At 43.4% G+C, this 14604-nt stretch overlaps 1 protein-coding gene across 1 annotated transcript in view; it reads right to left on the reverse strand.

Moving 5' to 3' along the window:
- Window positions 1-3648: 3648 nt before the first annotated feature.
- The window catches only part of ITFG1 (integrin alpha FG-GAP repeat containing 1), a 137523-nt gene continuing 126567 nt past the window's right edge, over window positions 3649-14604 (reverse strand). The window contains exons 15-18 of the mRNA XM_075282112.1: window positions 13654-13778; window positions 12606-12688; window positions 8353-8470; window positions 3649-5289 (exon numbers count right to left, since the gene is read on the reverse strand). Of these exons, the coding sequence (XP_075138213.1) occupies window positions 5230-5289; window positions 8353-8470; window positions 12606-12688; window positions 13654-13778 (386 nt within the window). The 3' untranslated portion in view covers window positions 3649-5229. The remainder of the gene's footprint in view (window positions 5290-8352; window positions 8471-12605; window positions 12689-13653; window positions 13779-14604) is intronic.

Below are 14604 nucleotides of genomic sequence, written 5' to 3' on the forward strand. Positions count from 1 at the left end.
TACGGAGCTGACGATATGCCGAATGGCAGAGCAGTGAATTGTAGGTGCTCTCTGTGACCAGCCATAAGAACGGCTATACGTAGATATTTCCTGTGTGGCGGGAAGATGGGGATATGTAAGTAGGCATCCTTCAGGTCCAGGGTGACCATGACCTCGTCGCGCAATAGGAAACTGGTTACTGAGTCTATGGACTCCATCCTGAAAGGTTTTTTCTTTATGAAGAGGTTGAGGAACCGAAGATCTATAATCATCCGCCACCCTCCTGTGGACTTTGAAACCAAGAACACGGGTGAATAAACTCCTTGTCCCACATCTGAAGGAGGGACCCTTTCCAGGGCCCCCTTTGAGAGATATTCTGCGACGGAAGCCTCCAGGCAGTCTTGTTGTAGGGCTGGTAAAACCCGTGTAGTGATGAAACGATCCACAGGAGGATGGGAGAACTCTATTGCGTATCCTCGCTGAACAACTTGAAGGACCCATGGGTCCAGAATATGAAGATGCCATGCCACAAGGAAATTTGAAAGGCGTCCTCCTACGGGTGAGCTGGTCACAGAGAGCGGCGTCTCCTCAAAACCCCTTCTTAGGGTCCTCCTTGGGGATCCCACGACCCGCCCCCTTCGGACGGTATCTGGGGCGTCTCTGGTTACCCTGTTGAGGCCTGTATTGAGACGTGGAGCCTCGACCCCTAGAAGGGAGAGGCCTTCTTCCTCTGGTCGCTTATGGTAGTGATCTGCCTCTACCATCAGCCAGTCCCTCCATCAGGTCGTCCAGCCCCTGGCCGAAAACCTTCCCAGGTTGAAAGGGGAGGGAACACAAAGAAAACTTGGAGGCGACATCAGCCCGCCAAGGTTTGAGCCACAAGGGCCTCCTGGCGGCGGTATTCAGGGCCATGGCCTTGGAAGCCAGCTTCACCTGCTGTCTTGCTGACTCTCTCAGGAAATCCGTAGCGAGACGGATCTCCCCCATGGATGCCAGGATGTCATCCCTGTTGACCCCGGAGTCGATATCCCGTTCCAGGCGGTCCAGCCGGGCTTGAAGCTTATCAGCTACTTCCGTTGAGGCGATGCCCACCGTCACCTGGGCTGAAGCAGACGAATACGCCTTCTTGAGCGTTGAATCCACTCTTCTATCAAGCAAATCCTGAAGGTTTGACCCGTCATCGATGGGAACGACAGTGCGACGGGAAAGCTTAGAGATGGCTAAATCCACCTTGGGTGGCGGACCCCAGCGATCCAGCTGGGAGGGATCAATCGGATACACTGCTTTGAAAGCTCTGGTGGTGACGTAAGCCTTCTCCGGCTGCTTCCACTCTTGTTCCATTAGGCTGGCCATGGAGGCGTCCACTTGGAAAACCCTCCGCTTCCCAGAGGTGGACGCAGAGGCTTCCCCCTCGCCAACCTGGTCCCACGACCGGATGGCCTTCAGCAGCTTATTAGTCTTCTCCCGATGGAAAATTGGTCTGCTGGTACAGGAGGACTGATCGTCCGATGATATGGACACATCCTCCACCTGGAGGCGCTCCAGGGAGGGCAGTGAAGCAGAACGCCTCTCCACGCGCTGCTTCTTGGTGAGCTGAGCCAGTGAAGTACGGATATCCTTTAAAGAATCATCCTGCAAAAAACACAAGGATACTTAGAAGCCGGAGGAGACCCTTCCCCTCTTTGCGGCAACCGTACTCACCATGTACTCCTTGACCCATGCTACCATATCACTGGTAATGGGTTCCTCCCGCAGAGGTCCCCTGCATTGCTGGCAGCGTGACCAGTCATAGCCTAAAGGCAAAACAATGACATTCAGGATACTCCCACCATTGGGAGAATTAGCAGACGAAAAAAACCGCACCTACCATCAGGTAGTGGAACGTCACATTCAATGCAAGCCAGGTGTCTCCTTTTAGAAGACTTCTTCCGTCTCACTTGATCCCCGGGAGGGGTAGAAGAGGAAGACATGACAAACAGAAACTAGCTTTCAGCGATACCTAAGCATAGGATACGGAAAACATCAGAGGAGTACATTCAAGGAACCATATAAGGAGACTCACCCAGCTTCTGCAGACCACTTACCAAACTTCAGCAGAGTTTGCAGTAGAATAAATGCAATTGAAGCGGTAACCACAAGCCACAGCGCAGAACCAGCTAGGGATTAAACTAGCAGGCAATGAGGGAAGCAACCTGCCCCCTTTTACAGCCCCATACCCGGAAGGGGCGTGGCCTTAGTCAAAAAAGCGAGCTCCGTTCCTTTTGCCCTAATAACACTCTTAGCCCTTTCAAGGCACGCTCCCCCCCTGAGCCAACTACTTTTGGCACCTACCTTAAAGTTCCTGAGGACCTCTAGCGTCCAATGCTGCTGTTCGCGTGGTCCCGGAGCGGCGAATGCCGAAACCGGAAGTTGCCGGTGTCACACTATTGAACGACCGGCCGGAACCCTCCTACGGCAGAGGAAAGGTTCCGCGAAACCGGAAGTTCCCCTCATGGAGCCGCGCGTACACGCCGGCTGGCTGCGCGCGGCTCCGAAGCCCAGCAGGACTGGATGCCGGGGAACAGGAGGTAGGATTGCGGGAGGGAGGTGGGTAAATAGGTAACCTTAATCTTACCCATTCTCTTTGCAGGACCGACACCGAAGTCCAAAGGGGCAGAGTGCATCATTGAAGACACCTGAACAGGTAAGTACCTGAAACTTCTTCTTTACTCTTTCTCTTTAGGAGGACACAGAGTCCTCCCCACCTGTCCGATCCTTTACACAGGACAGAAAAAAACGCACAGGGGGGAGGTATCTGTGCCCTCTTAAAGGGAACAAGCCATGTGAAATTAATACATGGCTAATTAAAATTCCGCCTGTCCTACCAGCACACAGGGGCACGAAATACCCCCACATTGTGCCGCTGGTAAGGACGACAGGGAACTTACTCAATGCTCTTGCCAGCAGGACAATTGTTCAACTAATTGCAGTTTGCTGACAAAGCCTGGTCTGTTATCTGTATATGTAAACACACAGATAACACTGAGACCATTCTGTACAAGCATATGCATATTATCTGCTCTGCATAAGTGTTCTGTGTCCTGTTCAGCCAGAGGGAAGAGGGAGGAGGAGGTGGGAGAGAAATGCAGGAACTGAGCAGAAGACACTGCAGACAAGACTGCTGAAACACTGAGATGGGAAAACCCCTTTAATATCTTATTTTACCTGACTGCATCACAGATGGATTCTATTCCAGCTACTGAATTTGAAGTGCATTATCTCATGTATGTGAATATATTATATATGTAATTGTCTTAAGTGAACACCTATCAATTATCACCATGGTTTTTATGTTAAAACAGATGTATACTATGCATTAGTCATAAAAGTTGTAAAATGGTAACATTCTGTCCACCTGCAGACACCACTAGAGGGAGCTTACTGTATACTGTTTATACCGTTAACTCCCAATAATAATGCAATGAAAAATAAGTTTTTAGATACAGCTTCCAGGGCACAGTCCAGTACATGTAGTGTGCTATATGTATGCTTCACATTACAAACCCTGTATGTTTACAGTGTTATAAAATTGCAGTATTAATGTTACTCTTACAGTCACCACTTCTTTGAGGGAGTATTGAGAGAAAACATTTTAGCAGCTGGTACAGACACACAGAACACAGTTTCTGAAACGTCACCTCTTGTTTTATTACATATGTTGAGACATAAGGGACAAGACACAGGAATGTAGTGGTTGGTAGCATCATTCATCCTAACAGTATTAACAGAGCAAAGAAGAGACGTCTCCCTGGAAATGACAAATTCAAGTCTGTATTAAATTACAAATTCAAGTCTGTACCAGCAAAGGCCGGGCAGTAATAATAACCTGACAGAACATTCTAGAAACTGGTGAGGAACAAGTCAGGTTCAAATAGTCAATATTATCTGGACCCTTTCACAGCAGTGATCTCCAAACCAAGGATTTCCTACTGCTGCAAAACTACAAATCCCAGCATGTCCAGACACCCAGCATGATCCAAGTTATAGTTGTACAACAACTGAACAGTCTCTGGTTGGAGGCCACTACTTTATATACTCATTGAACTACTCACAGCTTGTAATAACATATCATTTACAGTAGGTGTTGCTTTTCTGAATGTGCAGTATACATTAACAGCATTTTGTGGTGTACAATGGGACGGTGCCCTCCGGGGATCGGTAGAAGACGTCCGCTTACTCTTAACATTTGGAATTAAACATAATAACACAATATATATATATCAATTTGGCAAATTCTTCATTATGTAACCGAAAAAAAAATTCCTTTCATTAATACAACCCAATGCTCTGCCACAACATAAATGCAACGGTTATAGTGAATTTGTCAATAAGAGTTATCGTAAAACAGCAGAATTATCCAGAGCAACCAATCAGGTTACAGCTTAGCGAAGGCTGGGATGAAAATGCAAGCTGCAATACGACTGGTACCTTTGAGACGGTATGAATAAAACCCGCCACTTCATATTTCCCCAACAGCTGCAGTGAAAGAGCGAAAGCTGAGCTCTGGTTGTTTCTTATGGACAGGAAAACCATTTTTCTTTACAATTGTTCGGCATACGAGGCGCTCAGTGCCTTATATCTCACGGATGCCATTAGTTTCAGGCAAGTTGCATTTGTATGGCTGTGTGTGGGCAACAAATATTCTATAAAATCAACACTTTCCCAGCAACGGCTAATTCTCTTCTCCCCCATAACACATACCCACCTGTCTTCCACATTTACAGCATAAAAAAATCCACTATTTTCTGTCAATCTTGTGCAAACATGCAAAATCATAGAAAAGTAACAGGCGTAGCCCTCAGAAATTCTAGACCAGATGATGGGAGTCATGGAAAAACATGAATAGCAATCCTGTGGCCCATAGCAACCAGTCACTTTCTGCAAATGAAGGTTAGAAAAGGAAACAAAGCTCACTGGTTGTCAGGGGCAACAGCAATGATTTTCGGAATGACCCCCACCGAGCTTGTGATCACATACATAATAATCCCCAGACAGTCAAGTGATACAATCCCTTCCAATAAATGATACACCACAGGACAGAATGTACAATGGCATTGGATGCCCATGCTTTGGGTCCACCGGATGCTTGTAAATCATTGTGTGTTCAAGGCGCACCAATAAATTAAACGGTATGCAATATATACAGATACGTCATTTCCCTGTCATCCATCGGGAGAAACGGGACGTCAGTTTACAATAAGGAGCTGCGAATCACATTGCGTCAAAATGGAAGCGATGAGCCTCTTGTCTCTTTTCCCGGTCATCCGCTTTCTGAAACACAGAGTGGAGAAGGAGGGCCAATGTTATAAAAAGTCCGAACTGTTTGAGGAGACCATTAGCGCGTTGCAGCGGCAGATCCCGGAGTCATCTCTCTTTATCATTTGCTAATCGGGTCCAGTTTATAACAGATATAATTCTGTATTAATGATCCAAAAATGTTCTATTCCTCACGATCAAACAAGTCATTAACTGCTAATGAACCCCGGACTCTGTGCTGTGTGCCGCTTGTGTATTCACAGCCTCACTCTTAAATATGTATAAAAACCTTTAGCGCTCATTTTTCATTGCCAGTGATTACAGTGATTTTAATTCCTATGGGATTGCAGATAGGTTAATGTGGATTTGTGTACACACTCTAATACATAGGGTCTTCAGGGCACGCTACAATTTACTTCAAGTTTCACTGAAAGGTTAATGTTCTGTTCGGTCATACTGAATGAAAAGAAATGCAAGTGCACACTGGATGGTGTAGTCGCTGCAAGCAACCCCAAGATGTACAAAACCTCTAAAGTGTAGTATGGTTGTGTCAGTCAGTGGACCACGCACCATGCACTTGTATCTCTCTACATTCAGTTATATGCAAACAAACTTGTGTAGCAATGGGTCCACAGAAACTGGATATGTGTGTGCAGTTAGTGGCTGGTTTTCAGAGAGCCCGTGCAGAAAATGGACAGGTATTGCACCAGGCTCACAGCCCCACACAGGGTTTTACACATACCCATGTATTAGCATTGGTCCAAGGAAATTAATGGGCCGTGCCTTTTTACCACAGACCCAGCACATGCACACGTTCTTGGTCAGTGCTTCACTTAAAGATGGTACTTCCTAGAATGCAAGCGCCATGGAAGAAGAGAATTCAGGGATATTTCATCTATGAAGCCCATAGAATAGTAAATGCAATTATACTTCATAATAGAGGCTGTAAGTTGGGATCAGTACAGAATAAATAATGTAATAAATGTACAAGGTGACCAGTAGAATTGTCAGTGCAGCTCTATAGTACAATAAAGACTGTAGCTCAGCATTATTATCTGATAGATGATGCATATACACAATGACTCCTCTGAAAGAATAAAGACTGCAGCTCAGAAGTAGAGTATAATCCAGGATCTGTACAGAATAAGTACTGTATGTACACAGTGACTCCACAAGCAGAAGAGTGAGTAAAGCTCTAGAGTACAATACAGTATGTAACTCAGGATGGGACTAGGCAATGTCTATGCACATTGGGGGAATTTATCAAGACGGGCACTCTCTATGTTAGTCTTATGTGAGAAGTGCCTGAATTATTAACCTCTTGATAATTCAGGTGCACTCCCATGCACTGGATGTGAAATCTACACCAGTCAGGAAATGGCATAGACCTTCGATATAATGCATGCCAGCTCTGGAGTAAAAAATACAGCCTGTACCTCAGAACCAGTACAGGATGAGTAATCTAAAGTATGTACATAGCGAAACCACCAGCAGAATAGTGCATGAAGCTTTGGAATACTAAGCTTAGTACCTCGCATTATAAAACAACATGTATCCTTATCTATTTATCAAGATGAGTTGCTTTACACATCAGTGTATTGAGAGGGGAGGGGGGAGGAAGAGGCTGCTGGAAAAGACATACAAATAACTGCCGCTGCTACACTGTATGTCAGGGAGCTTTTTTACATAGCTGTGCTTCAACCTAAGACTGTACCATTTCAAAGAATGATACAATAAATCAACTAACAGGCCCCCCCCGTGACTATAGAGTTCTGTATGTGAGCTGGAGACTAACATGGACAGTGAAGACAAAAGGAACAGAGGAGGCCATTAAGCAGATAACAAAACATATCTCTTTAGTAAGACATATAATAAAGTTTCTTTTATTCACATGTACTATTCATTTATGAAAAGTTGTTGTGTAATTGAAGATACCCCTTTAAATTAGTATTAGTATAAAATATGGTAATATATGTACACATTGACTGCACCAGCAGAATAGTGAGTCCAATTCTGGAGAATAATACAGGATATAACAAAGAATCAAGATAAGCAACACATGCATTTCTTTTAAACCATTTTCTTCACTAGAAAAAGAACAACTTGAATGAATTTTAGTGCCCTAATTCCTAGCAGCCTGATCATACTACCAAAATAGTCTGAGATCAGTCATACGATTTAGGTATTTTAGTCTACAGCTGACCTGAAATCTTGCTCTTATCTGCCCTACTTTCGGCAATCTTAGGTATGGGGTAGCCATAGGCTATAATCATAAAACAGGTAACTCAGCGCTTCCAGAAATAAGAAGATACTTAATAATGAGAACTCAGTAACTCTCTGCACTCTCCATGCCGGACTAACAGATTTTCTGATCAGTACAGGGTTTCTGAATTAAAAATGTCAGCAGCTTTTTCAAGAACCCCTTTCTACCGCCCTTCGGGACCGTTATCTTTACCACAGCTTATGAAGCCGGTTAATGTCCATGCTCAGCGCAGCTACCTCTGAACAGCCAATAATCCAGCACAGGTTTTTTTTTGCAAAAGAATGAAATGGCCTTTTTTTGGCATAAAACTGTATAGCTGATACACTATTACAGAAGAGACAGGTTATTAACCCTGATGTCATAAAATATCTGTATTCTTATTAATATGGACCCGGAATAGATGCATTTTATTACATGTGCAGACTGGAAGCTGCAGTAAGTGTGATTGTCCTTGTATAGTCTCCAGGACAGCTCCTTCTTGCTTTGTGGATATATATACATCCAAGCCTCTTCTCTCATCTTCATTCTTAAGATGGAAAGGAACTATTCCAGGTTCTAGCAAAAGCTGCATGTATAAATGTACTCTTTGGGTGTGTTTCCAGGAGTCTGTCTATTTCTCCTGCTTTAGACAAGTGATTTATGTTACTATACCTAGTCACTATATGGATGGAGTAACGATATAATGTATATAACATTGTTACTGTCCAGGCATCCTGTATTATTTTAGTACTACACTATCCTCTATAGTCTATTTAGCACATCATGTCTGGCTCCACCATCTGTAACAGACATTACATAAACTCCAGGGAACTTACCTTCTCTTGCCAGTGTAGGATGCCAATTATGGCCAGGATGAAAACACACACTCCTATCAAGGCAATGGCTGTCAGCAGGACAATATTACTGGGAGTCAGGTACAGCTTGGCGCTCCAGCTATGAGTAAAGGAGACATGAAAAGGTAAAGAGCTAAACACTAAAATTGTCCTGCAATAACAGACTATTACAATGTTACATCTTATTGTGGAATCATTGTGTGGGCTGATACATTGTATCTCCTGTAGTGACTATAGTCACACAGCTGCCAGATGCTACATTGTTGTGTCTGAAGGTGTTCATTCTATGCAGCTGGAAGCCATGCTGTTGTGGGGGCACAATGAAGAATTTTCAAACTTCACCAGTTTTTTGTTTTTGTTTATGTTGGTGTTCAACTTTCCCTTGCACACAAAAGAGGCAAATATTCGAGAAGTGATAGAGGGTAGTTGTGGAACTATAAGTCTCAGCATGACCTGTAGCCCATTCTGTCTTCTTTGATGATTTGAGAGATTACAGAGACTGCGCAATGCTGCAACTTCTAGTTCTATGGCAGAATCCCATCTCTCATGAGTGTGTCATACGTTTTACTTCACAGACCCTGTTGCAACTTATATATTTGATCATCAGGCTGTAAATGTTGTGAGAGATAAGGAAAACTACCTCTCTGTGTTGTGTGATATATCAGGACCCTAAGTGCTTTTCGGGAGCTGTGAGACAGAGCAGGAGATGCAGGGTCTGATATTAATATAATAGGGAAGATAAATGGAATGAGATTCTTCCTGTCGTCTTCTATATCCTGGAGAGAAAGGACGGTGACCCTGCCGCTGGCTATAAATATCTCCCTGTGCTGCTTTTTTTGTTGGCGTCAGGATAATGTAAAATATATATTGCTGCTTGTACCTTTTTACAGCGAAACATTACGCCCCCACCCAACTGACATGTTTACAGGATGCTCTGTTTATCCTGACTTATGCACAGTGTAACAGAATTAGCATCTCACTTCAGGGCCCCCTCTTCCTATTTAATATCCCAATAAACTCTCATATTTTGCCCCTGGGCACAATATTTGAAGACAGTCTGACGCCAGTATGGGGCGATTTAATTTACTGCCAAATATCTGGCTCCAGCAATTAATTTGCAAAGAAACGACAGTATGACGAGTGACCCACATATGAGCACTCATAGTCGCTGCCTGTGGAGACTGAAGCAAAACTGGCTCCTTACTTGACATTCATTTACCTGCAGGTTGTGCACGTGGCTCAGAACTCTTACCGTTTGCTAAATTTTGTTCTGGTGGCTGAAGAGATCAGCTGGCACGTGGATGGGCGTAACAGCAGAATGCCCACTAGTGAAGAGGCTATTTATATTCCTCAGATTAATGCAGCTCTTGGATAACCATAAAAAAATGTCAAGAGGACTGCAGGCAACTGTTATAGTCTAGGGCAGGGGAGGCAACCTTCGGCACTCCAGCTGTTGTATAACTACAACTCCCAGCATGCATACTTGTTCTGTTGTTCTTGGAACTCCCATGGAAATGAATGGAGCATGTTGGGAGTTGTTGTTTCACAGCAGCTGGAGTGCCGAAGGTTGCTGATCCCTGGTCCAGAGTTACTCAGAGACTTTTTCCGGGCAGAGTTCATCATGGATTTCACTGGATGCCATATATAATGCTCCTGCTACCAAACACGCAGTAAACAGTCCTAACTAGCTATTAGTGAGACCTGCCCAATAAACAGAGGTTTGCAAATGGGACAGGTTGCAATACAAACCTTTAATGGACAGCGTACTATGGTATGTGAGGTACCAGCTTATGCATGTGGGCAAGGGATATTGAAACTCCCTGCAGTTGCTCTGCTATCTGGTGAGTAGATGGACTAACATCTCATTTGGATCAATGCTAGTAATAGCAACATATTCAAGAAAAACGTATTGGGAAATAATCCCGGAATAGTGCATACATGGACATGCTTTGGTTTTAATGGGTGCAGTTCGATAATTCAGCCTGGTTGTAGCAGCAGCCCTCTGGAACTATGCGGGGTTTAGGCAGCAATTATGATCTTGTATTTGCCAGGAGATCTGCCTCGCTCTAAGTGAACAACCGCATTAAAATCATAGTACAATCAGTCACAGACCAGAAATACTAAGTCCAGCAGTAGAAGCGTTAACATGGCTGCTGTATCTCACGGCAGTTGTTCAATGCATTACTGCTTGGAGTCAGAGATTTCACACAACCGCTTATTATCGGGAAGCAGAAAGGTCCACACAATGACTGGGACTGTCCAACATTATTCTGCAGTGATTGCAGAAAAAGCGGAAGGTGTAATCTTCCAGCCATCTGCTGTTGTGTGTAATCCAGATGTACTCGTGAGACGCCCATGTAACAGGGGTATTTTCAAATGTTCTGCCCTAAAATGGACATTTGGACATGGTCACAAAGGCGTGTATGTGTGATCAATGTCTTCAAGTGTTAGACTTCATACACATAATAAATAGCAAGACCAGTGCAAGGGAAAGGCTAGTCACTGTTAAGATCTGTACAATAGCTATTCTCAAGTTATAGGGCAAAAGAACGCCATAGAAAGTCTAAGCACGAATGAATGTTCCCCCGCCAGCTTCTCTGAAGACTGGATTGCAGGTCCAACTAATATGTATGTATTATGTACAAGAATAAAACTATTATAATGCTGCCTCTCTATGTACAGGAATGAAACTATTATAGCACTGCCTAGTATATGCAAGAATAAAGCTTTGATAATACTGACTCCTACTGAATGTATTAAAACATATCTTCTATAATATCGCCACCTAAGTACAACAAAATAACTACACTACCTACCATCCATTATTTAAATGAATATTACTGATACAACTTCCCCATACAGAGATATACCTACTTTCTCTATGTACAAAAATATATCTAACTACGGTATAATACTACCCTAAGTACAAGAATATAACTGCTAAAATACTGCTCTTATGCATAAGAATATAACTACTATAGAAAACGGGAGAAATGTATCTAGCGATGCACACAACTATTCCAATTTGTAGTGTAAGCGCTGCTGGCAATTGTGGACGTTGTGCCATCTATCTCCATCTTCCTCCGCATCACTAACCAAACCAATAACCGCTTATTAATTGCTGCATTAGAAGACGCTGAACTACAGCCCTTTCCTCCGATCACACAGCATCCTGGGAAGACAACTAAATTGTCCTCTGTTATGATAAAAGATTTACGAACTAATTGTAAAAGGTTTGACTTCAGGCTTCCCCTTCTTATTCCCAAAATAACTTGGAACACACCGGAGAGAAAAATCAATAGATACTTATTAAGCAAGATACATTTGGAGAGAGAGTACAAAGTTCCAGTAAGGCAAGAGGGGCAGGGTGCATCACCCACAAAATGCATTAACCCTTTCCCATCGTAATAGGGTTTCAATTTAGTTTTGAGAAGAACCCAACGTAGTAATTGATTTAAAGGGAACCTGTGAGGTCGTTTGGGGCACTAAACCATCCACAGGCACTTATGGAGCGGGTGTTTAGTGTTCCAAATCACCTGTAATAAAGCCATTTGTGTTTGCAATAAAAATAAAAAAGCTTTATACTTACTCTGGCACTGCACTCCTTGCACTGGCGCAGTTCTTCACTGAGGCCAGAGGAGGACACCTCGCTTCGGTGCGCAGGCTCCATACCTCTGACAGGGTGTACTTTCTTGGCTTCACTGAAGAACTGCGCAGATGCTGGAGTACCAGAGAAGAGTCTCAGAGACTCATCAGACTCATTTCTGGGTAAGTATAAAGGCTTTTTTTTTTTTTTTTTTAAAGTGCGAGCATGGATGGATTTAAAACAGGGCGATTTGGGACACTAAACCTCAGGTCTATAAGGACCTGTGGGTGGTTTAGCATTTTAAATCGACTTGATTGGGTCTCTTTAAGGCAGTATTTCACCACCTTCTCAGACTCAGGGCACCCCTAGAAAAAATAAAGAAATCCTACCCCTACCAAGTAATTTTTACCCAGAAACAAAACACATCCTAAGGACACAGATAATGTTGCATGAAGGCATAAGGTTATCCTCCCAATCAGAGTGCTGCGCCCCCTGGCAGGTTTCCAAGAGACCCCCTGGCTGCTGTGGGACCTCAGTTGGAAATGATTAGTCTGACAAATACTAGATGGTTACAATGCTGTATCATAAGGCTACTGAGATTGCTCTGTAAGTTATGAATTGATAGGTTTGGCAGCTGCCATGTACGTACCTTTTGGGGTTCTGAGGGGGGTACGGGATGACAATGAGTTGGGAGTTGGGGATGATGGCAGTCCACTCCTGTTTCCGTATTTGCTGTGAAACAGAAAGCGAGATGCTGAGTAATGACACATCAGTATGCACTGATATGAGCTTGGGTCATTAATAATCCAGCGCTCCTGTCGTTCCAAAGAAAATAAATTCATTTATAAATCTCTGCTTTAATAGGATTTTTGACTGACCGTTTAGATGATTCATAAGCAAGTGCAAGTCCTGACTAATGAATGACGACATGGAGATTTACAACTCACGGCAGACAAAGAGGAACCGTTATGGAACTTATTCATTCACAAAAGTGCATTTAAGGGATTACTCAGTCTCCTCCGCTGCCCTGGTCGTGCCATTAGCAGGATACAGGTTCTTTTCATGGTAGCTTGTGTATGGTTGCTCTTTAGGGCAGCCTGTATACGGACTCTGTTCATCTTTGACTTGACAGCTTATATAGTGCTGCAGATTTTGACAGCCTTTATACTGGCATTTTTTACAGGAGCCTTTATATTGTTAATGTATGTGGCAATCGTTACACCCACGTAGTTTATAGCAGCCTTTATAATATTGCTGTTTATGGAGGCTTGCATATTGTTGTTGTTTATGGCACCCTATATACTGTTGCTTTTTATGGCAGCCTGTATAGAGGTTCCAATTACGGCAGGATTTAGACTGTCACTGTTTATGGTAACCTTTAATTGCTGCTGTTTATGGCTGCTGGAAATTTTTGCTGTTTTAGGCAGCCAGTATGCAAGCACACCACAGGTGAAGATGGTGTGTATACTGGTGCTATTTATAAGCAAGTAAGGAGATGCTAATGAACTGCTCAGAGAGGCTATCCTGACATGTGGCCACTGACAGAAGACAAGCATATACAGAGCTCATATGCTGACAACAAATGCAGGCTTATTAGATTGCGGATATATAGCTATAATCGATTCATTGACCAACACAAGCATGCCGAGGTTCATTGAGCAACATAAACATGCAGAGGTTCATTTGGAAGCACTGACCTTTTCTCCTGGAGGTCGTGGGATTCCGACGTACAGATGATCAAGAAAGTTGGCGCTGCGCCCTAATCCCAGGACATTGTATGGCAGCTGGAGAGCCATGTGTGCAGACTGACTCAGTTGCCCAGCTGCAATGGAAGACACAGACAATCATTGGGGATAGAAATGTACAGCACATAACTTACAGCCTAATAGTTGTAGATGGAAAACCTCTTATACCAAATATATTCTTTCGCCTTCTGTTCTGCATTTAAATTAAAGGTGTGCTCTATCTTAAGTTCTGACATTTAAAGGACACCATCAACTCCTTCTTTTTGGAAATTGGTGGTCGATGCCCTGCTCAGACAACCCAAACTGATATTTTCTAAATGACACACCTCTATGCCACCTCAGAGGACTAACTAAATATAGAGTACCCCTTTAAGGAAGGACAGACATCTGTGAAACAATATTTCAATCGGAGATTTAATGCCTTCAGTAACATCATCATCTGTAAAACTAATAGCACTTAAAATACTGATTTCAGGGATCAGATGTCTCTGTCTCGCCCCCAGTGTCCCCTGATGTCTTCCAGCATTGTCTGGACTTAAAAAGAAGCAATTATTTCTTTCTTTGTACTGTGAGATGCCAGCACAAGGCAGAATGACTGGAGTATTTCATACTGGTGCATCACGTTAGCTGTCATACACATAGATCATTACTGGCTGGGTGCGAGCTCCTCAGTAGGGTCCGTCACTGGTCTGTCCCTGGTCCCAGTACAGGATGTGCTTATAAAACACTGTCAGCCTAGCATAGTTGTAACTCCTTGGTAAAATATTATTTTATTACTAGTTAATAGAGGAAACTACAGCAGTCAGTGCAAAGTCATTAATCTCTGTCAAAAGGAGTAAAAAGCAATGGCAACGTATAAAAGCGATGTAGTACTAATAGATATTTAGATGAACAAAGGGATAC

Source organism: Leptodactylus fuscus, chromosome 7 (assembly GCF_031893055.1).
Source record: "Leptodactylus fuscus isolate aLepFus1 chromosome 7, aLepFus1.hap2, whole genome shotgun sequence".
Taxonomy (NCBI): domain Eukaryota; kingdom Metazoa; phylum Chordata; class Amphibia; order Anura; family Leptodactylidae; genus Leptodactylus; species Leptodactylus fuscus.